This window comes from Suricata suricatta, chromosome 2, assembly GCF_006229205.1.
Source record: "Suricata suricatta isolate VVHF042 chromosome 2, meerkat_22Aug2017_6uvM2_HiC, whole genome shotgun sequence".
Taxonomy (NCBI): Eukaryota; Metazoa; Chordata; class Mammalia; order Carnivora; family Herpestidae; genus Suricata; species Suricata suricatta.
Genome location: NC_043701.1, coordinates 112,580,384 through 112,606,396, shown reverse-complemented (window position 1 = coordinate 112,606,396; position 26,013 = coordinate 112,580,384). Strand labels below are relative to the sequence as shown.

The 26,013-nt window shown below is 39.7% G+C and overlaps 2 protein-coding genes across 5 annotated transcripts; both read left to right on the top strand.

The window, feature by feature from the left end:
- Positions 1–233: 233 nt before the first annotated feature.
- Positions 234–23,369, top strand: LOC115285393 (zinc finger protein 33B-like). 4 transcript variants are annotated; one of them, XM_029931676.1, is made up of 6 exons: positions 234–519; positions 11,139–11,431; positions 12,477–12,535; positions 18,155–18,281; positions 18,787–18,882; positions 22,811–23,368. In XM_029931676.1, exons 3-6 carry the CDS (start codon positions 12,521–12,523, stop codon positions 23,119–23,121), a joined length of 549 nt encoding a protein of 182 aa, XP_029787536.1. In that variant the 5' UTR covers positions 234–519; positions 11,139–11,431; positions 12,477–12,520; the 3' UTR covers positions 23,122–23,368. The 4 variants fall into 4 exon arrangements, with proteins under 4 accessions (XP_029787536.1, XP_029787539.1, XP_029787537.1 ...); XM_029931677.1 differs by lacking the exon at positions 234–519 and adding an exon at positions 2,737–3,128; XM_029931679.1 differs by lacking the exon at positions 11,139–11,431 and having other exon boundaries at positions 22,811–23,369.
- On the top strand, positions 23,126–26,013 carry LOC115285387 (zinc finger protein 658B-like). The gene has a single exon (XM_029931671.1). The coding sequence runs from the start codon at positions 23,365–23,367 to the stop codon at positions 24,964–24,966; it is 1,602 nt and encodes a 533-aa protein (XP_029787531.1). The 5' UTR covers positions 23,126–23,364; the 3' UTR covers positions 24,967–26,013.

Genomic DNA, 26,013 nt, shown 5'->3' with positions numbered 1-26,013 from the left:
TAAGGAGAAAATATGTATATGCTAAAACAGAAAACTAGTACCACTCATACCACTGCCCAAAAGAAAGAAAAGTTTAATGCGAGTGCACAGTGCGAGATTTTTACTCATTTTATGCTAATGGTGTAACATAACTCATTTCACTAAGGCATATACACTGAATGTGCAGTGATTTCCTGGTCAGTCGCATTATGACTTATTTTTTGGTAAGATTAATTTTAAAGCCTAAAATCCATGTAGAGAAAATATATATACATATTTGGGTATGTGTATATTATTATACATATACATACATATAGCTGGCTTGCAGGGGTGGAACAACAATGTGGGAGTCCCAAACCAGGTTCAGCCACTAACTGCCAAGAAAATCCAAAGGCAGAGAGACCAGCAGTGGTGAAACAAGAAAATAATTTTTCAGTGAGACTAACACTGGGAAGACAGCGGCCTAGCATCTCAAAGACTGTCCCCAAAGTGCTAAAAATCCTTCAAGGCTCATTTAAGATAAATGTGGGGCAAAAGATGGTGAGTACTGCAGGTAGGCAGTGAAAATGAATGAATGATCCTTGTCTTGGAGTCAAAGATGGGTAGGGTTTTGCAGGGTCAGGGCAGTCCTTATTCCTTAAAAGGGTACTATCAGGTTGGCAGGTGGGTGGGTGAATGCTTGACCCTCAGGGTCCTCCATCTGAGCCAACAGACAAGTTAGAAAGAAGGACACGACTAGAAAATGTGAGGTCACAATGGGGGCAGCTCAAGTCCTCTTTCATACGCCCTAGTTTTCCTGATGGGAGGTGTTGGAGAAGTAATTAAAAATAAAGGGTCATCTTAGAATTCTGCCTAAACAAGTGATTTTGGAGTTTGGCCTGCAGATCCATGATTTGATTTGGCCTGCAGTTACTCCTTACTGATGAAGGATAATTCACCTATAGATATAAAAGTATTTTTATATAACAAATGTATCATTTTTATTTATATTTGTTCAGTACCTGCCTTATTCTCAAGAGAGTCTGTAGTGGTCACTCCCACAAGTGATGGACACACACAAATATACAAGTCATACAGAAATAACCTAATAAAAATGCATACACCCAGACCCACTGACACCAATACATTTACATAGCCTGTAATAATGTCTGTCTGAGCACTTATCTTGTGACAGACACTATCATATCTCATGAATACATACAGACCTTTTATAGATTGCTCTATGTCACTGGTGTGTTTGGTGTTGGCATGTTTTTTTTTTTAATTTCAGAATTTATTTTAAATATCCCTTGTATGATTTAGTATTTCTACTTTATCACACTTATTTTTTTTAGTTTATTTATTTATTTATTTTGAGAGAGACAGAGCATGAGCAGAGGAGGGGCAGAGAGAGAGAGGGAGACAGAATCTCAAGCAGGGTCCTCATGGTTCCACACACAAGAGCCCGACATTGGGCTCAAACCCACAAAACCTTAAGATCATGACTTGAAACGAAATCAAGTGTCAGATGCTTAACCAACTGAGCCACGCAGGTCCCCCTACTTTATCACATTTAAAGGCTGCTGCTTATTATCATACTTCATGGATTAGCATATTTACCATAAAATCTACTGAATATTTGTATTGACTCAACTAAACTGTGAAGGGCATTCTTTATATAAATTTTTGAATTATATTAGCATAGAACCCAATAAGTGGAATTACTCGTGAAGTATTGCTTATTTAAAATCCTTTTTTTCTTAAAGTATGCATGTATTCTCTGACTTATTTAAACAAAATTATTGCTTCATTAACTTAGAAAAGTTATTTTCCTTTTTTACGATTTTGAGACAAACTCTGCTTGGTAGAGATGTTATTTTTTTATTGTATTGCTGGATTCCATTTTTTAACATTTAAATTCACTATTCACAAGAACTGATAACTGACATGTGCTTTCCTATCAGTTTTGTCTAAATGATACTCCTAGTTCTTTTTACTTTTTCATTCTTTTATTGAAGTTTCTATTTTAAATCACAGAATAAAGTGAGCATCCACATACCATTGTCTATATTGGACAAATTTCACATTTTGTCGTATTTGCTGTATCTTATTTTTGCTGAGACATTTTAAAATAAGTTAGGTATATTTCACTCCTTAATACTTCGGTATGTATCTCTAAAACTAAGTAAATTCTTTAATAGTGTATCTATATTAAAACTCCCATAATTGTCCGCAAATGTCTTTTATAGATTTTTCCCCCAAAATCAGATACAGTAAAGGACCACAATTTACGTTTAGTAATTCTTATAGGTAGGGCCTCTGCAAACGCCAGGACTACAGACATGTCAGAGAGCAATAATTTCCATACCCTTTGAATAAGATCGCTTTTTTTTTTTTTTTTTTACTTCGTTATTTACAGCAGTGCACGCCAAGGATTATGGTAGACGTATTCTCGAGTCGTATTTTCTAACCCAGCAGAACTTGCGTCCGGACTGTGGAGAGTGGTGCGCACGCGCAGCTCCGCCATCTTCCTGGTCCCCCGCCGGCGCTTGCCGGTTTAGTGAAGCCCGATATCCCGTTTTCAGATTTACCAATCACTCTCAGGTCCTGGTTGTCCACCTTCCTAACAGCAGAGGTTAGAGCATGGGCCCCATGGGAAGAAGCGTTGACCGGCGGTGGGGAAGAGGCCCGGGACTCTACAGCCGGACCTCAGATAGCGGGCCAGGGCGTGTAGGTCCGGACCACTGGCTTGGGTTCGAGTGGCCCCCCAGCTTTGAGAGGGTGGTCGCGTCAGTGCGCCCGCGGGACGTGGTGGGGGAGTGTGCCTGCGCATGCGTGAGGGTGGGCTCTGCCTGCGTGGAGAGCCCCGTGACTTTGGAATTTGGCTTGGCATCCAGCTCCGTAACAAGTGCCGTGAACGTCGTCACCTTTGTCTTTGTCCTCAATGGCCTCAGTATCTAGAGTTCAAGAAGTTACAAGAAGTGCAGATTTGAGGTCCTGGGTGAAGGTTCCAAATACGAATTTGTCTCCTAATCTTCTAATTTTCAAAGAACCTGTGGGTTCTCGTGAGGTTAAAGATCTGGAAGTCCAGAAACAAAGTCTCATCCCGAAGAGAAACTTTGGGACATTTGATCCCTCCCCAGAGTCTCAGAATGAAGACACAGCCCCAGGTAGGGGTAGATCCTGGAAATGCAGGGCATAGCATAGCAATTCTTTACTTTCCTGTTGCGTAAGGTGCCACTGTAACCGAACTAACAACCTGAGTCGCTCCTCGGCGAGTGACAGATACGAACCACCCCAGGTCGAGTTGTACAAAGGAAAATTTGCAGCAGACAAGAAGCTCAGGAGGAATAAGTTCCAAAGCCGTGACTCCCTGAGCAAGAGTGAATGGGTTCCTTTTGTTTAGGGTTAGGATGAATATATAGAAAGTGGATCCTTGTCATTGTAGAGATGGCATAAAGTCGTGTAGTCACCGGAAGGTGACGTGCCTGTACGCAGACACATTCTGCGTTAACGTAAATGGTGCTCCTTTTTTGAAAAGAGATGTTAGTATTATAATATGGTGGTTGCCACACCTTCTGGAGGTCACTACATGGGCCCACCTGCGCAGGTGCGAGTCAGGGGTTAAGGTCAAAGTGGTCTGGGCGGTGTTGGGGCAGGAGGTATTGGGGCAGTCGCTATCCCTTGATGGGTGATTCCTATTTCCATTTGCCTGAGTTAAGCTGGAAAGAGCCTAAGGAAAAATGTGGGACAGAGTTTGGGGAGTACAAGCTGGTGAGCAGTAAAGGTTAGGTCTTAGGGTCCAGCAGGTGACATATCTCTCCTCTAGTTCTTCTTCCTCTTCTTCTTCTTCTTTTTTTTTTTTTGCTTCTCATTTTTGAGAGGCATATGCAAACATCTGCCTTCTAGTTGTTTCCTGCTGGACATGGGCTTAGTAATCAGGATTGTTAGTGGAGCAGAATTTTCCCTTAGCTAGTTTTAGATAAGTCTGTGGGTCATCAGGTTTAACCTCAATCTTTTCATATCTTTTGTATTACAACCATCTGTAATTTTTAGCTTTCATGCATTTGTGTATGAATTGTGCCAGACAGTTAACTGTGCAAGGTCCAAACAGCAGTAAGAGCAGTAGGATTATTAGTGGCCACAAGAAGGGATGATCAACATACCCTGGGTGTCCTGGGTATGCACAGGCTCTGTGCAGGTCTCTCCTGAGATAAGCCAGTTAAGCAGTTTGGGGCTCCAGGAGACAAGGGTCCATTTCCTGTATTACTGCGTGATTTACTTGATCCCAGGCTGTCATTCTCAACGCCTTGGGTGGCAGATAAAGCAGTTTCCAAATCCCCTAGGTCTGGCCAGTGTTGTTCATGCTCTACATTGATTTTTCCATGTCCCAGCAGTACTGTGATATTTCTTTTCTGGACACTAATCAGTTTCATTTGGAGAGCAATTGTCATTAGCATCAAAGGTAAGAGGACCTATAGGAGTTGGGTCTTGGCTGTCATTCCCTATATCTCAGGAGTGTACTTGTAGCACAGCTTTTGGTTTGAGGTGGGATTTAAGTATCCTGTTTTTCTCTCTGCATCATCAATGACTGGAGTAATGTGGACACACAGAAGTTCCCTGTGGGAATGGCTTAGTTGTATAGCTATGGAAGGGGAGTTTTCAAAGGATTTGGGGAAGCTCATAATGAAGTTAATGTTATGATCATTTTTTATTGAGTGGAACACAGGCCATACAGTTCTTTAGTTTGTTTCTGTTTGCTATGAGCCTTCTTGTATTTACTAGAGAATTTAGCTCCTGGGGATGCTTCTTTGTGTTTATGGCTTTTGACATCTCTAGCATATTGGTGACAAGAACCAATGTTAAGAAGGTGTTCATTATAAAATCAGAACAAAGTAGGTTGGACTAGATCATTAATAATTACAGAGATAATGATAATCTATTATGGGACCTGACAGCAAACAAGAAGGCTGAAAAAGATTAGATTGGGAAGCCTGTTTCTTTTCTTTTTTAAGTTTATTTATTTTGGGGGCACCTGGGTGGCTCAGTCAGTTGAGCGTTCAACTTCGGCTCAGGTCATGATTTCACAGCTCGTATGTTCAAGCCCCATGTTCGGCTCTGTGCTGACGGCTCGGAGCCTGGAACCTGCTTCAGGGGTTTGGTGTTTCCCTCTTTCTCTCTGCCCCTCCCCTGATCACTCTGTCTCTCAAAAATAAATAAATGTTTTTTAAAAAGTTTATTTATTTTTGAGAGAGCGTGTGAGTGAGCGAGGGATAGAGAGAGAAGGAGAGACGTAGAGAGAGAATCCCTTGCAGGCTCCGCACTGTCAGCGCGGAGCCTGAAGCAGGGCTCGAGTTCACCCAAAGCATGGCTCAAACTCATGAACTGTGAGATTGTGACCTAAGCCGAAGTTGGTCACTTAACCAACTCAGCCACCCAGATGCCCAGAGAACTCTTATTCTTTGAGACTCCACTTACCTTGTGTCTCTGAAACGAAGTTTCGGGTCTGTGAGTGGTTCACTGGAGTATCTGTTATCGTCTGGCACTGGTAGCATCTCCTTCTGGGTCTCTGGTGCAGACCCCTTCTCTGCCATGGTGGATCTAAGTTTTGATCTAAGGATCCAAGGAGGAGCATGTGGTTCATAGTACTCGGTGGGGCCCTGTCCGTATAAGGTATAGGTGTTTCTGAGGTGAACCACTTTTCTAAGTTTGAGATACACCCAGTCCCCACGGTAAAGCTTGATTTCACTGGGTGGAGGGGGACCAGAATTCCCATACTTGTTGAGCATGTCCATCGCCTGTCTGGGATTAAGTATAGCAACAGAAACCTCTGGGTCTGGTGGTTAAAAAAAAAAAAAAAAATCAGAGCCTTTTGGGAAGGGCCTCTTGTAAGTCATTTCAAATGGGCTGAGCTTTAGTTTGCCCTTTCGGGCAGCTCTCGTTCTGGTGAGACTATTGGCGGTATCTTTTACCAGTTTTCCTGTGTTTCCTGGCATAACTTTGCCAGGGTCTTTTTCAGGGTTCTGTCAGCACATTCTGTCTTCCCAGAAGACTGAAGTCTCCAATCAGAATGTGTCCTCCACTTGATACTTAAGGCCTTGGCTACCTCAGCAATAATTATTGATGTAAATGTTGACCTGCTACTTTGGATTGCCCATTACTTCGGATTGACCTTGGCAATCCAAATCAAGGAATTCTTATTAAGGCCTTCATTACTTCATCAGCTTTTTCTTTCCTACAGGGAAAGGCCTCAGTCCATTCAGTAAATGTATTTACAAATTCCAAAAGGCATTTAAATTCTCCAGGGACCACTTGCATTACAGTGACATCTGCTTGCCTCTCCTTTCCTGGCATTGCCCCCCCAGATTTGAGTTGCTCTAGCCCAAGGGAGTACCCAGGGTCTGGTTTGTACATTTTGCCAAGCAATAATAGGCACATTGGTTTGTTATTTCCTCAATAATTTTTTTCACCTTTGGGATGCTCATGATCTTTATTAACCACAGGTATAAAACTCCTTTACCATAATGGGTTGAATCATGTGCACTCTTAGGGAAGCCCCAGGCAGTCAGCTTAGGTACCCAGAGTCTTCTATTGTTATTTATCATCTATCCTCTGATTAACAGAGACCATTGGTAGCCCAGTTTTAAGCCTCCTCTATCTCCTGGGGGTAGATAGAAAAATCTTCATGGGAGGGACAGATTTAGAGCCAGCTGCAAAGTCTCCCGACTTGACAGCCCTTTCTGTGGCTGCATCAGCCAAATTATTTCCCTTTGTTACCTCTGACTTTCCCTTTGGATGGGCTCTACAACGAACTACTGCCACTTCTGTAGGCTTCTGTACCGCTTCGAGCCGCCTCTGCGTTTCCTTGCCGCATTGAATCTCTCTATGGTCGCTGTCATCCTCACTCCCTCCATTTGACTCCATGGGCATGAAGTATAGAGAAGGCATATTTAGAATTGGTGTAAATGGTTAGCACCTTGTCTTTGCCCAACTCGAATGCTCTGGTTAGTGTGGTTACTGCTGCCATTTGGGCTGAGGCGCCTGGGCCCAATCCTAGGAGCATTTAAGGGAACTACTGCATATCCTGCCCTTCCTAGTCCATTTTCTGTAAAAGTGATTTCTTTTGCACTGGTTAGAGAGATTCACTCTTGAGATCTTTGCGGCTCGAGTAAACTCAACCAAACACTTATGGACAATCATGGATAATCATCATCAGGGTGTAGGGTGGCTGGATTTAAGGTGTGGCATGGCCTCGGTTGTATCTGGGGGGTATCTCTCAGCATGGCCTGATATCATAGCATTCTGTTTTGGCACAGCCACTGATACCCCTTGCTTTTCAGTAAAGTAGAAACCTGGTGTGGGGTCCAAACACCCATAGATTGGCTCATAGTTTTTCTGCTTTTATCAGGATACGTGTGGTTGCTACAGCTCTTAGGCAAGGGGCCCTAACCTGTGGCCATCATGTCCAGTTGCTTAGAAAAATATGCCACTGTTCTTTTTATGGGCCCCAGCTTTTGTGTTAATAACCCTGCAGTTATTGATTGCCTCTCATGCACATGCAAATCAAACAGCTTAAGATCTGGCAGTGTAAAGGCTGGAACCTTCCTATGCTGGGCTTTAAGTTTATTGAAGCCTTGGCCACAAGACTTATCCCAGGCAGATGCATCTGTGAGATCCCCGAATGTTATCACTGAGAGGTTTTGCAGTCATCCCCAAATTAGGAATCCAAACACTCTATTCCCAAAGACTTGTGCAGTTGTCTGCGGGTTCTGGGTAGGACTAGCTCACATACTACCATTTCTCTCTCTTGGGGGAGGCTTTGCTGTCCTCTTGAAATAATAAACTTTGAGTACTTTACAGTTTCCTTAGAAATTTGGGCCTTTTCCTTTGAGACTATATATCCTGTCTGCCAGGAAATTTAACATGAATCAACTGTTTTTGTCAGAAACTTTCTGGGTGGGGCTAGCTATCAAAATATCATCTACATATTATAATAATACGGTGCTGTTTTTCTAAATTTAACTCTTAAATCTTGTCCCAGAATTTCCCCAAAGATGAGTTCAGCAGTACTGTTGTGTTTGATGGGAGCCAGGACCTTCCCACTCAAAAGCAAATAGTTCTTGGAATTTGGGATCTAGTGGGATGCAGGAAAAGGCACCCTTTGGACCTAACACAATGTATTATTTGCTGTTACTCAGTAAGTTGGTCAGTGGAGTATAGGGGTTGGGTACTATAGGATGTATGTCTCGAACAGCTTCATTAACAGCTCTGTGGTCTTGAACAAATCTGTATTCCTTACTTTTAGCTTTTTAATAGGTAAAATTGGGGTGTTACCTGGGGATCTACATGGCCTAATCAACCCCTGTTTGAAGAGCCTGTTTGAAGAGAATCCCTTGTATAGCATCTAGTTTTAAAGGGCATTGCCTGGAGTGCCTGGGTGGTTCAGTCAGTTAAGTGTCCAACTTTGGCTCAGGTCATGATCTCTCAATTTGTGAGTTCGAGCCCTGTGTTGCACTCTGTGCTGATAGCTCAGAGCCTTGGATTCTGTGTCTTCCCCTCTCTCTGCCCCTCCCATGCTCATACTCTGTCTCTGTCTCTCAGTAGTAAATAAACATTTAAAAAAAATTTTTTTAAAGGGCATTGCCTTACCTGGGGGCAGCAATCTATCTGTCTCAATTTTACTTTTACAGATGGGGGTTAATGCATGCCCCCATCTGTCCTCACACCCAGACTTTCCAGTTTACTTGGCTTAAGGTTTTTTTGGGGGGAGGTATTTCCTTCTTTTAAATTCTGGCATATGTTGTAATGATGCCGTAAATTCAGTTCCTTGGTATCTAGGGAGTTGGATTTGTAATTTGCCCTGAACTTAGTGTGGCCCCTGTTTTGGCTAAAATATCTCATCCTAAAAGAAGACTGGGACATTCTGACACGTATAGAAGACAGTGTTTTAGCATCTTGGGTCCTATTTCAAAAGTCAAAACCTCCAGAAACTTTGGTATCTCCTTTACCTGAGGGACCTTTTGTATTACAATTTTTGTTAGGAAAGCTACCCTTCTGAGTGTTCAGTACAGAGAAAGTAGCTCCAGTATTAAGTAATTCAACTGGCTCTCCTATTGGTAAGGTTATCTGGGGCTCCTCATGGGAGATGAGGATCTAATGATCCCAGGCCAACTAGGGAGCCCTGTGGCCCTCTCATACCCTCAGTGAGAGACAACTGAAATGATTCAGCCTTGTGCTTCTTCCTTCCCTTCTGAGAGCAGTCTGGGCAATCCTGTTTCCAGTACCCTTCCTGCTTACAGTGTGCATATTGATTGGACCCCAACTTTATTTCTGGTCTCTTGGTCCTATGGAGGGGGCTGGGAGCACTCACCCATGGGGTGTTTTCCTTCTCCTCATGTAGGCTGGAGAGCTACCACCAAAAGAGCACCTTGCTTTCTCATTTTCTGGTCTTCACGTCTTCCATCACATTCTTGCTATTGAACACCTTGAAAACTAGTTCTAGAAGCTGAGCCAGTTTCTAGTATTGAGATTCATTGCCAAATTTTGGAGTTTCTTTTGATGTCTGGAGCAGCTTGAGATACAGACTAGGTTATTAAGGACCATTAGACTACCCTGAGCCTCAGGGTCCCAGTTCATATTTCATCTTAGGCAATTTTTCAGCCTTTCCAAAAAGGCTGATGGATTCTCATCTGTCCCTTGTTAAATTTCCCTTAAATGGGACAAGTTTATAGGAGATTTACTTACCTCCTTCATAGCTTTTAAGAGAAGCGCTGGTAATGCCCTAAACTTTCTCTCCCGTCATGGGAGTGGGGTTCCCACTCAGGGTCAGCTCTTAGCACTGCTTCCTCGTTCAGTCTTCAATAACTTGATCCTGGCTGATCATCAGTTTCTTGTCTGGCTTATGAAAGCAAACTTCTCTTCTGTCGTTAAGATAGTGGTTAGCAAAGCTTGAATATCTGCCTAGGTTGGTTTGTTGGTAGAAAAGACGTCCTGCATTAAATGTATAAACCAGTCAGGTCAGCACATAGCCCTTCAGTGTGTGCCTTCCAGTTTTACAGGTCTGAGGTCAAAAATGGGACGTGCTCATTAGACTCCTGCCTCTATCAGACTCTACCAGTCCCTATCTGTCTCAATGGAAACATTGGTCCCTAATCCGGTAGCGCTATCTGGCAAAGGAGGATAAAGGGATACAAGAGACATGGGGGAAGGCTTTGGGGGTGTTAGTAAAGGTTTAAAGGCTGGTGCTTAATGAAACTGGAGGAACGTAGGCTTGAGGACCAGAGCAATAAGGCCACAGGCTTATTATGATCTAATGATGTGGAGACGGCAATCTGGACAAAGATTCCCTGACTTTAGGTTTTCTGGGGCAGGTCGTCTTCATCAGAGGGTATAGGAGGCGTTTTTAGGGTTATAGATTCAACCTTCATTTTACAAATCTTAGAATTCCTTTTCATCCCCACATTTTGATACAATGTCATAAAGCACTGACCTTACGAAATCTCTTCCAATTTTCTTCCTCTTTTACAAAATAAGTTCAGAAGAAAGTCCTATGATTTCGGGTTAAGGGAGACTATTAGAATAAATGCTTTCCATTTCTGGAGGCTACAGCGGAATGGCCTCTCCTTCAGAATTGGATTTGTCCCTCCCATATTCTGGGATTCTTTCTTAGGGTTTCCTCTTACCCTCCACAAAGTAATTTATAATGGACAGTGGTGACACAAATGCCACACACCCTCACCCACAATATGTATAAGATTTGGTTGACTTAAAACCAAGGAGAGAAAGTTAATGCTAAGGCATCCAAGTCAGTGTGGGTAGTTGTGCCTTACGGAGTAGTGGCTGGTGCACAGGCTTCCTCTTCCATCCCCTCAACATCCAGGTGATCCCAAAGGATTTACTTGCAGTGTGGCTCAGGGAGAACCTGGATTAGATTCAGTAACTCAAGGCACACTTCCCTTTTTAAGAGGAAAAACAGCCGTGCAGGTGTCCCCAACAAACATTAAACATGTCCAATAGGTAAGATGGAGATATCCTTTACCATGGCTGATTCTAGACTAGTCTCAGTTGGGCCACTTTCTCTTTTGCCGGGCTGAGGTACTCAGCCTCTGAATGGCCAGTTCATGTTGTCCTGTGTCACCCAAGGTGTCTATACCCTACTCTAATCGTGTTCCATCTCCCAGAGTGTTTACCAGGGGGGCCCTGCTCTTAACTGACCGCCGGCCTGCCAGACTTTGTGAGACCACTCAGAGAAGATCTGCTTCTAGTCACGCCATAGGATCTGCACCACTTAACCTACCTCTGTGGAGAGATTCTCAGAACGAGAGGCTCAGGGAAGCCACAGTTCCTCCAAAGGGTCAGCAGCACCAGTCCAGTGACAGAGACCCCAAGAAGGGAGCATCCCCTGCAAGGATTCCTCCCCCGGTCCCCAGCTTGGGTGGGTGAAGCCACCCACTGCTCCGGCAGTGGGAACCAGGTAAGTGGGGGGCAGGACCTCAGAAGGACAACAGTCCCATCTGCACTGCCAGGTTTGTAACCTAAGTAACAAGAGTTTGCTCCTTGCTATGTCGCAGATAGAAACTACCTCAGGTGGAGTTGTTCACAAAGAGGATCATAGGGAGTAACTTCCAAAGCCTGACTCTCTGAGCAGGGGTAAATGGGTTCCTTTAGGAATACGATGAACATTTAGATAGGGAAGCCTTGTCTGCCACAGCTCACGCACACTCTCTCCCTCTCTCAGAGCTCACTTTCACTTTAATAAACTTCCCCACTGTGTTGTGTCTGTCCTTGAGGGTTTTTTTTTTTTGTGATGAGACCAAGAACCTTTGGCTGTATCTTTGGGATGGGCTCTGGGCTGAGGAGCCATGGCCCAGGATCTCCCCACTTCACCCAACAACAATTTCTACATACCCCACATTAATTTCCCCTGTTTTTAACATATCAGTGTCCCGATTAAGCCAATAAGGTCCATATTTTCTCATATTTCTTCAGTTTTTCTGTAGCGTTCTTTTTTCTCTTCTGTGTTCCTTTCTAGGATTCTGCACTACATGTAATAATCCTATATGCTTAAGATCCTCATGGTTGTGATCACTTTAAAAACTCATCACTTCTAATTAATTTCCTTCCTTTTACTCAAATCTCAATTCTCTAAGCTCTTTATCTTCAGTATGGTAAAAATACTATATAATGGTATGTCATTGCACATTTCTTCCCAGCTCTGTTCAGTGGCATTATGTTGGCCATTTGAAACTGGTCACGGCAGGAGTATTTATGCTTCCAAAATTGGCACCTACAAGTCGGAGCTTTTTTTAAAAAAGTATTTTTTTTGAGAGCCTGTTATTAGATATTTTCCTCTACTGGCACTACTTCTATGTATCCATCTCTTTTTAGGAGCCAACAGGACATTGTCCCATAGGAAAGCATTTTATTCACTGTGTACAGAGTATTTGTAGGCAGGTAAATCCAGGAGCTGTAGGGAGACAAGATCATTTATGACTCATCTCTCTTTTGTTATTTCTCAGTTGTATCTGCACACGTCTCTGTGCTTTTGTAAGAACAGCAGAAAATGAACAAATCGCAGGTGAGTTTTTTTTAATTAGTATTTCCTACTTTGTTTACATTCGATCCTCTGAATAAGGTATAACATTGAGATATAAATGTAGAAATAGGTACATGTCAAGTTCGGAGGAAATAGGGAGTAGCAGATTAGTAGCAGAGCTAAGGGGCTGTGGCAGTGACCTTCAAGTGCTTGAAGTTACCTATGCTGTGCTCTACATTTGTCTCAGATAGCAGTAGCAAGCATTGTTATAGGAAGTAGCAAACATTATTATAGGAAGTACAATGAAAACAAGAATAAACCATAATGACTTAATGGGACATGAAGACTGTCCTGAAACTGAAGTCTGAGAACATGGTAGAAAGAGAGAACATAATGCCAAAGCATAACTGGTTTAGATTATCAGGGGATCATAATACTCAGATCTAAACAATGAGCTGTTTGTGTTCTACTCAAATCTGGGATAAAACCTCCTAGTATCTGGAGAAGTGATGAATGGGCAGAAGAAACAATTTACTGTAACTCCTCATGAGAATGGTTTTGCTTTTTGTTTAGATTTTCCTGTGCTGGTTTTTCAGCAGGAAGTTCAAATTATATTCCCTAGAAAATATTTCTGTACATCATGATTCCATCTTAACCCATTACATGCAGTTTTGGTTCTTTCCCACCACCTGCCTGAATTTGTTCTGGTGAAAATCACCAGTGAATGTGATCTTACTGCTTGACAACATTTCTTCTTTTCCAATAAAGCATTTAATATTTTAAATTTCCATCTAAGCACTACTTTAGTTGCAGCTCACAAATTCTCATAAATTGTGTTTTTATCTTGATGGCATGTAAAATTTTTCTGTTTTCTTTGAAATTTCTGTTCAACCCCTGGGTTATATAGAATTGTGTTGTTTAATTCCCAAGTAGTTGGAGATATTGAGAGATGTTTCTGTTCTGAATTTCTACAACAAACATTAGTATGTAAGATTTCCTTCCTTGTAAATATGTTGAAATTTGTTTTATGTCCCAGGATACAGTGTATTTTGGTGACTCTCCCATTTGCACTTAAAAATAAAGTATATTCTACAGTTGTGGGGTAGCATGTTTGGTAAATGTCACTTAGGTTTAGTTAAGTGATGGTGTTGTTTAGGTCTTCTGAAGTCTTTCCAATTACCTCTTCCATTGATTACCGAGATAAATATTGAAGTCTCCAACTATATTAATTTTTGTCTGTGTCTCCTTTCAGTCTTATCACGTTTTACCTCATATATTTTGAAGCACTTTTGATAGATGCGTAAGGGCATCTTTATCATTAATGTAATGTGCCTATTTATATTTGATAATATCTCATATAGTCTATATTGTCTGATATTAACATAGCTATTTTAGCTCTCTTTGGATTATTGTTTGTATTGTTTTTCTCCATTTATCTTTAACATATGTATTTTTATAGGTAATGTTGAGTTTCTTGTAGACAGTATGTAATTGGTCCTGTTTTTTTAATCTAATCTGACAGTCTCTTTATCTGGTATGATCAGAACATCCGCATTTAAGAATTGATTATTAACATGGTAGATTAAAATCTTCCATTTTGCTAGCTATTTTTCTATTTGTTTGTTCTTTATTTTTCTTTTTCTTTTCTTGGAGTTTAGTGGAGTGTTTTTTATTATTCCATTATATCCTTGCTATTAACTTATTACTTATACCTCTTTTTTTTTAACTTTTAAAATAGCCAAGGACTTATAACACAAATTTTTAATCTGTGCTTCCCTTTAAGTATTAAATCACATGATGGATAGTATAATGACCAGTGTATTTCCCAGTTCTTCCGTCCTGTCCTTTGTGTTATTTTTTACTTTACTTTAATATATTTTTGTTTACTTTCACATATGCTATGTACACATAATACAATACAACTATTTTTGCTTTGGACAATCAGTTGTCTTTAGAATAAGGATTAGCAACCTACAGCACATGGGTGAAATTCAGCTCCCTGCCTGCTTTCACAAATTAAGTTTCCAGGGAGCACAGCCACAAGCATTATTTGATGTATTGTCTCGGTCTACCTTAGCAATGCAATCTAGTTTTCTTTCTAGGCTATTACAGAAGAAGTTTTCCAATCTTTGCTTTAGAGCACTTAAAAATTGTGGAGGGAGGAATTAACTTAAATTTTCCCATTTTCCATTTCCATTTTTATCACTATGTATAGATTCAAGTTTCACTGATAGCATATTCTTTTGAGATTTCTTGCAGAATAGTTCTGCTGGTAAAGAATTCCTTAAGTTTTTGTTTTTCTGGAAAGATATTATTCTTCATTTTTGAAGATCTTTTCATTAAATATGGAATTATTGGTTGATAGTTATTTTGTGTGTTTTTTTCAGTTCAAAAAATTCTTAAAGTTTTAATTGAGGTATTGTTGACATATAATAAATATTAAATAAGTTTCAGGTATAAGACAGTGGTGCTCATCATTGTGGTGAATTACAGTATTGTTGACTACATTTCTTAGTTGTACTTTTTATCGTCATGCCTTATTTATGTTATAAATGGAAATTTGCACTTCTTAATCTTCTTCACCAACGTCACCCATTCCCCCTCTCCCTTGCTTGCAACCTCCAGTTTGTTTTCCATGTTTATGGGTCTGTTTCTCTCTTTTTTGTTGTTGTTATGAGTCTTTCTTTTTTTCTGTTGTTTGCTCATTTTTCTGGATTCTACATGTAAGTGAAACATAAATGAAATTATATGGTATTTGTCTTTCCCTGTTTTCTGTGGTGGTCCAGTTTCATTCTTTTGCATGAAGCTGCCCTTTTCCCAGCACCATTTATTGAAGTGAATGTCTTTCCCGTTATGTATTCTTGTCTCCATTGTCATAGATTAAGTATATGTATATATGTATGTACATGTATGTATAGATGTGTACACACACAGGTATATAGGTTTATCTCTGGGCTCACAATTCTGTTCCAGTGACCTATGTATGTATTTTTGCAGCAGTATCATACTGTTTTGGTGTGTGGGGTTAGCGCCCCACCTCCCTAGGGCTTGAGTCACTTTGGAGAGGTACTTTCCTCACTGAGGCTGCCTGCCAAGTGGGTGGACTAGGAGCAGTTTTGGAGGGGCACCTTCCAGGGTGGGTTGATGGAGCACATCTTTAGGGGGGCACTGGGTGGGGCACATTGTGATAGAAACATAGATGGAGAGTGTTTGTACTGGCTTGTCTGAGTATCTGGCCAGGCTCTGGGAGGGCAAGAACAATAGTGTCCTCCAGCTCCCTTGTTTTTGGAGAAACCTTCTGCAGATCCCTGCCCTTCCTGCACACATCTTAAAATTAGTCGGTGAATTTTCAGATATACCCCCAGGTGCTTTTTATTTTTATTTTTTATTTATTTTTTTTCCTCCATAGTATTTTATTGTCAAATTAAATGGCTGCTTTGTGCTGTGATTACAACTGTGATTTTCTTCTCACACATGAGGGATGTCACTCTGTTGTGTTCTAGTTTTTATGGCTCCTGGTGAAATTGTGTGTTTGTTCCTTGTTTGTAATATATCCTTGTTTGTTGGCTGCACTCAGGATTCTCATTCTTCTCTCTTCAGATGTTGTGCGTCTTTATGCTTTTGGGAGGCATTTATGCTACTTGGTATTGTTGAGCTTCTTGGATCTTAGGTTTGCTTTCTGTCATTAATTGGGAGAAATTTTAAGACACTATTTCTTGGGGTGCCTGGGTGGCCCAGTTAAGTGTCCAGTGCTTGGTTTTGGCCCAGGTCATGATCTCACAGTTCCGTGAGTTTGAGCTCTCCATTGGTCTCCATGCTGACCATACAGAGCTTCCTTGAGATGCTGTCTCCCCTTTTTTCTGCCCCTCCCCCACTCATGCTCTTTCTGTCTCTCTCAAAATAAATAAACTTTAAGACACTATTTCTTAAAGTGTTTTTCCTGTCCCACTCTTGTCCCCCCCCAAGTCTCAATTATGCCTATGTCAGAACATTTTATTATACTTCACAGCTTTTTAATGTTTTGTTCTCTGTTTTTCATTTTATTCTTCTCTTTCAGTTTGTTTGGATAGTTTCTATTGACCCATCTTCAGATTCGCTTATTCTTTCCTTAATGGTGTTAACTGCTGACCAGCCTGTTGAAGCATTTTTTTCATCTGTTACTAAATTTTTATTTCTGGGTTTCCATTTAGTTCTCTCTGGTGAAATTATCCATTTGATTTTGCATATAATACAACTTTCCTATTAGAGTCTTAAAGATATTAGTTATAATTAAAATTTTCTTAGGTAGTTTCAACATCTATGTCATATCTGACTCTGGTTCTGATGGTTACTTTGTCTCTTAGTAGTATCTTGTTAGTTTCTTTTCATATGCTTTGTAAATTTGTTTTGAAATGTATAGGCAGCATGTGAGTTACTGTTTCCTAAATTATGCCCAATGCAGCACAGGCTTCAAGTTTCTATAGAGATACCTTGTGTTTTAGGATACTGGTTTATTTATAGCTATATCTGTTCATTTCTGAGTTTTAAGAGATCTCTTTGTTTTCTGTCTCAGAGATGATCTCTTTGCATGTTATCTATCTCCTGTCCATCTGTCAACAGCATTCTATAGATAATTGTTACTGCAACTTGTTAGCTTGGTGGTGAGAAGTCGTTGGCTGAACGTGTCCTCTTTCTCCAATACAGCCTAAGTGTTAGGTCTGACCTGTGTGCACGTGGGGATGTGACCTTCTTGGTTCTCTTGCCCCACCCCAGCCCCGGCTGTACTTGTAGACTCCGTGCATAATCCTTCCCTTCCCCCAGGAAGAGAGTAAGTGCCCAGTGGGGTTCACGGAGAAAAAGCTTGTAAGAACATGCAAGTCTCAGCGTCTGTGGTCTGAAGGGGTTGAGCACTGTTGGGTCAGCTCACACTCAGTCTTTATTAATAAGTATGACCCCTATTCTGGTTGAGTTCTTCTTACCTGTGGTCCAGTTCAGGCAAAAACATTTTAATTTAGTTTCTTCCTAGATTTGGGGCAGTTGAGAGCTTTGCGACCTTGGCTCTCCTGTAAGTTAGTCTGGCTCATTTTCACTGTAAGAATGAGTGATTTTCTTACTGGCTTTATATATCCTGGAGTAGAAGCTGAAGTCAATCTATGTTTTTAATGCTTTCAGTATTTTATTTATAGTATATTGCTTCGTAATCATAAAAAATATTTATCCATTATGTTTCAAGCCCTACAGCTTTAACTCTTTAATTAAGCTAAGCATAAGCCGTGACACAAAATAGTTATATTTTTCTTTTTTTTTTTTTTTTGACTCCAGTATACTTTTTACATATTCTAATACATTCCAGTAACACCTTATCTTCAGTTTTGGAGCATGTCATGTTTGTATAATATTTAACTTTCTAGAGATAAAGAACAGTGTTTATTTATTATTATTTTTTTTTTAGTATTTTTAACACCCAGAACATTTCAAGGCATAGGGTATTAATAAAGTAGAACAAGCATGATGTTCTTTCTTTTTTTTTCTTCTACAAAACCTAACCCAAAATTCTGTACATAGTAGACATATTGTAATAAATACTCAACAGTAAACCTGGCAAGAATTAGTTCCCATGTTTCTTTCCTGTGCCACCCCAATTATGACCACTTCATATTGAGCAGTAATGTGCTGTTCCAGGGGTCACTGTCATTCGGAGATGTGACTGTGGACTTCGCCCAGGAGGAGTGGCAGCACCTGGCTCCTGCTAAGAGGACCCTGTACAGGGACGTGATGCTGGAGAACTACCACAACTTTGTCTCAGTGGGTAAGCAGTTTGGGCATCAAACCTTGTATAGCATGCATTCTGTTTCTTAGACACCAAAATGTTTAGTCTGTTGTGGTTAATATTGTTGAGACTTTTGCTTCAGGAGTCTGAGGTGGTTAATCTCTTTTGAACACGGGGAAGAATATTTGTATTCTCACATCCCATGAAAGATTTAAATGAGCCTCATTGTGGTCCAGCTCCAGAAACTCTACTTCCTCCTTCCTTTAGAATTGCTGTTCCCATGGGGCGCCTGGGTGGCTCAGTTGGTTAAGTATCCGACTTCGGCTCAGGTCATGATCTCATAGTCTGTGGGCTCAAGCCCCGTGCCGGGCTCTGTGCTCATAGCTCAGAGTTTGGAGCCTGCTTCAGATTTTGTGTCCCCGCCTCTCTCTGCCCCTCCCCCACTTGCTCTCTGCCTCTCTCTCTTAAAATAAAATAAAAACATAAAAAAATTGCTGTGCCCATGCAGCTTTGCCCAAATTCTGTGTCACTTTTCCTTTTATAGGGTTTCTCATTAACAAGCCAGAGGTGATCTTCAAATTGGAGGAAGAGGAAGAGCCATGGATAGTAGAGGAAGAATTTATGTACCAGAACTACCCTGGTGAGTTAGTGAGTACCAAGAGGGTTAGTGAGGAAGCCAGGGGAAATTACAATCTAAGTGGTCAGTTTAGGAGTTGGACATTTCATATGTTTTCCAAGAATCTCTTGGTGGCACCTACTTACAAATAAAGAAAGGATATGTATATGATAAAATTGGAAGAGAAAAGGGTAATGCCTAAGAAAGAATATAAGCTGGTTTTTTGATTATTCAAAGCTAGGGGTCCAAGGATATCATTTATGCAGCAAATCAAGTAACACAGGGTTTTTTTGTGTATGTGTTTAATAGCACGAAGCTAAACCTTAGGTAATAAAATCTATTAAAATTTGATTCTTGAGGAGAAGAGAAGAAACAATGTTTTCAGTGCTACATGGAGTAGAGTAGTACTTGATACAATTTGAACAAATGGCACTAAATTAATGGGATTACAAGTTCATATTTATCATGTTAACTACTGCAACAAAAGTACAGCCTTTTTAATTTTACAAGATCATATTTTTGTTTGTACCTAAAAACAATGGGAACAAGACTGTTTATGTGCCTAAAGAACATTTCCAAACAAGTGGAAGTATGTGATGCTAACAGGGTACCCTCAGTAAATCCTACAAAGTAGAAATAAGACATTCCCTACTTATCTGATAAAACCAGAAATTGGTAACAAAATTATGAAGCCCAGAAGACAAATGAATTCTTTTTCTTTTGCATTGGTATTTCTTCCTTGTAAACTTTTCATATTTCTCATGTTCTTACTTTACATCAATATCAATAAGAACTGCATTTCCGCATACCTTTCTTTTTTTCAGTTCCTAACTGTCATTGGTAAGAGGTTTTTGTTGTTGTTGTTGATGGTGGTGGTTTTGTTTGCCTTAGAACATCTCTTTTTTTCAGTAGCCTGACAAGGTAAATCTGTGCTATCTCTATTATTTATTTAATTAAATTTAAATTAACTTGCCTCATGCATCATGCATTATGGCCACACTTGCCATACTGTATTAGGGCCTTATTTGGCTGCTGCAATTTTATTTTTATGTTGCTTACACTCAGGCTAAACACCATTTGGTCCACTCATCAAATATCACTGAAGCATACTATAATCATCCCCATGTCACACCTTTCTTCGTTGTGTGCTTTCCCTGACTAAATACTAAATGAACTAATTAAAACATTATTTTTACTGTTTTTATGTTAAATGTCTTTATAGTGTAGTTTAAGGGTGTCTGCTTCCATGAAACAGACCTTGAATGTTTAAGCCAACGTAATCTCTTCTTTCTCACAGTGTCCAGCATGTAGTGGGTCTTGCACAAGAAACAAAAGCAAAATCATGATCTGTTTCCTGAAATATCTTATTTCATTCCTGACGAATGATATTACAGAAAATGGCAATCATGTTATTCTTTCTTACTTTGGTATATAACCTAAAATAGACATTTGATAAACACATGTTGATTTGAATCGAGTAGAAGAAAAATTCCATATTCTGTGAAAACATTGTGAAGAAACCCATTCTGAATACATACATGAACCTATAATTCTGATTCATTAGGTATAAAATGGCATAGGGTCTAAACATTTGTGTTTGAAAAAATTTTTCGGGTAATACTTATACACAGAGCTTGTTGAAGTCTATTAATTTAAAATTACTCGGGGCACCTCGGTGGCTCAGTTGGTTGAGTGTCCGACTTCAGCTCAGGTCATGATCTCGCGGTTTGTGAGTTTGAGCCCCATGTCAGGGTCTGTGGTGACAGCTCAGAGCCTGGAGCCTGCTTTGGATTCTGTGTCTCCCCCTCTCTCTGCGCCTCCCCTGCTCATGTTCTGCTTCCCTCTGTCAATAATAAATAAATGTTAAAAAAAAATAAGTAAAATAAAATTACTCAGGTACAAAGAAAATCGGAGAGTTAACAATACCTATTATGAGCAGTGGTATAAATTATAGTCTGCAGACCTACCACATGTTTTTGTACATAAAAGTTTTCTTTGCCACACAATCGTACTCACTTGTTTACATATGGTCTTTGGCTGATTTCATGTACTAATAGGAGAACTCAATGTTGTGACAGACAGGTATGGCCTGCAAAGCCTAAAATGTGTATGATTTTGCCTTTTAAGGTAGATTGCCATCCTCTGGATTGAAGAATGAGGATAAAATTACATGAAACATTTTAAACTCAGTGTGTAATTAAGAAAAATTCATCATACTCTCTCAAATCTAAGAAGCCATAGTTTGTAATCAGACCATTATGGGACGAACCACTAAGGAAAAAATATTCTTACTATACTGTGACTTGTTGATCACAGATATGTGATCAATTATAAGATGCATTTTGAGTTTACAACTTAAGTATATATGTATTGTTTTAGGTGAGATACAGTATGTTACAAAGCAGTGTTATTGTTGTGTTAAAACAGCTGGTCTATATAGGAACTACTTTTAGATTTAGAATAAATACAAATTTTGAAAGTCTTGAAAGGGGAAAGATTTGAAAAGGAATTCTTGAAATTTTAGAAAAATATTGCTATTTTGTCGTTTTTCTAGATACTAAATAGACTATATACTAGCCTTGGTTCTGAGTGAGGGAACACACTTGGACCTTGTAGTCATGAATGAGTAATTTAATGAGACAAAGAACTGACTAAACTGGAGCAAAGGATATTGAGTGGGGAGCTATAGAATGGCAGCTTGAAAATCTGATATGCAGGGGCACATGGGTGGCTCATTCGGTTAAGCTTCCAACTTCAGCTCAGGTCATGATCTCATGGTTCATGAATTCCAGCCCTGCACTGGGCTTGCTGCTGTCAGCTCAGATCCTGCTTCGGATATCTGTCCCCATCTCTCTGTCACTCCCCCGCTCACACTCTTTCTCTCAAAAATGAATAAACCTTAACAACATCAAAAAAGAAAGTCTGATGTGCATTTAGTTGGTGTAAATTTTGTTTGCTTGAATGATGACTTGAAACAGTTTTCCATGACGTACATGGTTCAGGCCAGTGGTTTTTTTTTTTAAGCTTTAGATAGACTTTGTTACAGTGGGTAGAATATGTGCACAATACTTTGTAAATGATAAATCAACATAAATGGTACTTATTTTCTGGGATTTGGTTGAAAAAACACAATCTTTAAATTTTGATAATAGAAATGCAGAAATATGAGCTGTGAACTGTAAAGTAAAATTAAGTATTAGTATTTTGGCACCAGGGTACAAACATCATGGTAGGTTCACCTGCTGAGTGGCTCTAGTAGAGCAGTATGAAGGCATCAAAGCCAGAACAGGGTGATATATCCAAACTATATTGGCACAAGGTTACGTATCTTGTCGTTGTTTTATACTTTCTGTTGGTTGTTGATATTCTGTGAATCATAGTTGGGAGGGGAGTTAGAATTCAATCTAGTAACTCTGCTTAAACATCAGCCAATTGGTCCGTTCAGAAATTTACCTTGCTGTTAATGTGTAGGATGAAAATTCAACTGGAAGAATGAAAATTTGTTTAGATGTTACTAAAACAATATAGATTTGAGGGTATGAGGTCTACTCTGTAGTCTCTCTCCTTAATGTCTCATACTTTCCCTCTGAACACCTTTGTCTACTGGTTTTCTTTGTCACTTCAATTACTTTTCATTAGCTTAGTTGGACCCATCTTATTTTCTTTGATTTTTCTCCTACCTGAATCTGTCACTTCTCTAGAATCTACCATCCTCTGTTTGCTGCTTATTGAGTTTATATCTTCATTTCTATTTTAAATGGTTTATTTATAAAGGGCTAAATAATTACACATCTTTGTGTTCATAGCTTTTCTCCTTTTCTACATATGTTTTCTCGAATTAGATGGGGAAAAAAGGTACCAAAAGTCAAATATGTAATAGGACATTTGTATCTTAATCCAATTCCACTTGAACTGTAAAATCTTATGGTCTGTTCAATATTTTCATTTCTAGAAGATGACAAAGCTCATTACCTAACAGAGAGAATCCAGGAAAACCAAGAGAAATACATGCCACAAGTTGCATTTAAGAACAAAACACTGACCTCAGAAAAAGTTTATGCTTTAAGAAAATCTTCTGATATGAGTACAAACTGTGTCCTTTCAAGAAAAATGCCCTGTAACTACAATTTACATGGAGTGAGTTTGAAAAATATTTTAATATCAATTGGTAGTAATAGAAGTTCTTCAAGAAAAAAGCATGACATTTTAAATGTATATGAGAAATTACTTTATATTAAGCAGGAAAAACTTCATACTCGATAGATTTCTAATGAAAATAATCAAAATGAGAAAGCCTTTGGTCATAAGAACAGTATTATTCAGCATCGAAATACTCAGACTTCAGAGGAGACCTTAAAATATAATGATGATGGGAAATCCTTAGAAGAAAAGACCGTAATAATTCCAAACAGGCGAAATGACACAGGAAATAAACTCTGTGAACATAAGGAACACGGTGGGGAAACCTGTGAGAAATTATCTCTCTTGAAATGCCATGAGGTTTACATGGAAATAAAACTATATAAAAGCAATCAAATTGAAAATAATTTCAGTAGGATGTCACACTTCACTCAAGTTCAGAAAAGCCAGAGAGGTGAGTGTCTATTGAAATGTAATGAATGTGGGCAAACATTCACCTACAAGTCAAACCTCACAGTGCATCAGAGAACACACACAGGGGAGAAACCTTACCAACTTAATTCACGTGGGAAGACCAGTCACAAATCAACCCTCATAGACCATCAGAGAACACATACAGGGGAGAAACTTTATAAATGTAGTGAATGTGGAAAGCCCTTTCACAAGAAGTCATCCCTCACTCAACATGAAAGAGCACATACAAGGGAGAAGCCCTGTGAATGTAATGAATGTGGGAAAACGTTCTGTGGGCAGTCCGCCTTCACTCAACATCAGAGAACTCATACCAGAGAGAAACCCTTTCAATGTATTGAAGGTGGTAAAACTTTCTGTCAGCAGTCAGACATAAAGGTACGTCAGAGGATTCACACAGGAGAGAAACGCTTTCAATGTAATGAATGTGGTAAAACTTTCCACTGTCAGTCAGACATTAAGCTACATCAGAGAACCCACACAGGAGAGAAACCCTTTCAATGTAATGAATGTGGTAAAACTTTCTTTCGACAGTCAGATGTTAATGCACATCAGCGAATTCACACAGGGGAGAAACGCTTTGAGTGTAATCAGTGTGGTAAAACTTTCTTTTGGCAGTCAGACGTTCACGCACATCAGAGAACTCACACAGGAGAGAAACCCTTTCAATGTAACAAATGTGGTAAATCTTTCCAGCGGCAGGCAGATGTTAATGTTCATCAGAGAACTCACACAGGAGAGAAGCGCTTTCAATGTAATGAATGTGGAAAAACTTTCTATCGGCAGTCAGATGTTAATGCACATCAGAGAATTCATACAGGAGAGAAACCCTTTCAATGTAATCAGTGTGGTAAAACTTTCTATCGGCAGGCAGACGTTAAAGTGCATCAGAGAACTCATACAGGAGAGAAGTGCTTTCAATGTAATGAATGTGGTAAAACTTTCTATCGGCAGTCAGATGTCAATGCACATCAAAGAATTCACACAGGAAAGAAACCTTACAAATGTAATGAATGTGGGAAATCCTTTTACGAGAAGTCATCCCTTACTCGACATGAGAGAACTCACACAGGGGAAAAACCCTATGAATGCAGTGAGTGTAGAAGAACTTTCTGCCAGAGGTCAGCCCTCACACAACATCAGAGAACTCACATGGGAGATAGACCCTTTCATTGTAATGTATGTGGCAAAACTTACCGTCATCTGTCAGCTTTTAATGTACATCAGAGAACTCAAACAGGAGAGAAACCCTTTCAGTGTATTGAATGTGAGAAATCTTTTGTTACAAAGTCTACTCTTATTAATCCTCAGAGAACTCACACAGGGGAAAAACCCTATGAATGTAACGAATGTGGGAAGAGTTTCCGTCATAAATCTACCCTCACTACCCATCTGAGGACTCACTCAGGAGAGAAACCTTATGAATGTTGTGAATGTGGAAAAACTTTTGGTCGGAAATCAGCCCTTACACATCATCAAGGAATTCACATAGGGTAGGAGCCCTGTAGCAGAAATATGCTCTTTCTTTTATGGTTACATAAAAGTGCAGATTTGCTAGCCTTCCTTCCATACACATGAAGCTATAAGACCTCAAAATATGGGCACAAATTCCAAGCCTATAAAAGACCTCAATTCGAATTTTTCCTGCTTCTATTTTTCTTTCCTTATCAAAGGGTAATGGAGATATCCTCAGGAAACCTTGGGAGCTAGTCATTAAAGATTACAATTTCATAACTCCTGGTCAGAGTTCTGCCTTCTCTAACATCACTTTGTAAGTTTTGTCACAAGCAAGAAATAATTTTTCGGCCATTTCATGTTTAAGGCTTTCTGTTTCATAGTATACCCTAGCCATGCCTTACCCCATTTACCTTGTGAATCTAATGAAGTACGAGAAACACTGTGTCAGAGAGTTCATTAGGGGGGAGGCCGCTCTCAATATCCTGCATTTTAATAAACCTTCATCAACAAGCCAAGCATTTTGTAAATAAAAAATTTCCAGTGGAAAACCCCAAAAATGAATGCAGGAAATTTTTAACATAGAAGCTACATCTGATTGACCGGCAGATAATTGAGAGTAGAATAAAGCTAACAACATAAAAAATGTTTTAAGATCTATATATCAGAATATGTAACAAAAGAAAATTGTCAGTTTAGGAAATGAGGAAAACAGCCTCATCTAGAAATTATCTTATTCTAGAAGGGATGTTTTGGATGCAGTACTAAATAACTTGCAAATAATAGAATGTTTATTTAACGGTCTTGCTCACCAAGAAACGCATCGCTTTGAGAAAGGTGCAAGTTAGCTGAGTGAGATCTCAGCAGGAGAATTAAAATGTATTTGAATCGCCTCTGTGCTAGGTCAGGACTCCACACCGGACAGTGATCTTCAACAACTATTTTCTGTGTCCTTGAGTTTTGTTCCAGACGCACCCTTAGCTACGCAACTTTTGTGACATGTGTTAGGATCTCTGACACCGAATACTGTGTCCCATCAAATACTTACACCACAACATATATTTTAAAAGAAGCATCGAATGCGTGAAA

Coding starts and splice junctions, on each gene's coding strand:
- LOC115285393 (XM_029931679.1), top strand. Junction 18,282..18,786: donor CCACAACTTTGTCTCAGTGG/GTAAGCAGTTTG, acceptor TTCCTTTTATAG/GGTTTCTCATTAACAAGCCA. Junction 18,883..22,810: donor TATGTACCAGAACTACCCTG/GTGAGTTAGTGA, acceptor TTTCATTTCTAG/AAGATGACAAAGCTCATTAC.
- LOC115285387 (XM_029931671.1), top strand. CDS start 23,365: ATGGAAATAAAACTATATAAAAGCAATCAAATTGAAAATAATTTCAGT.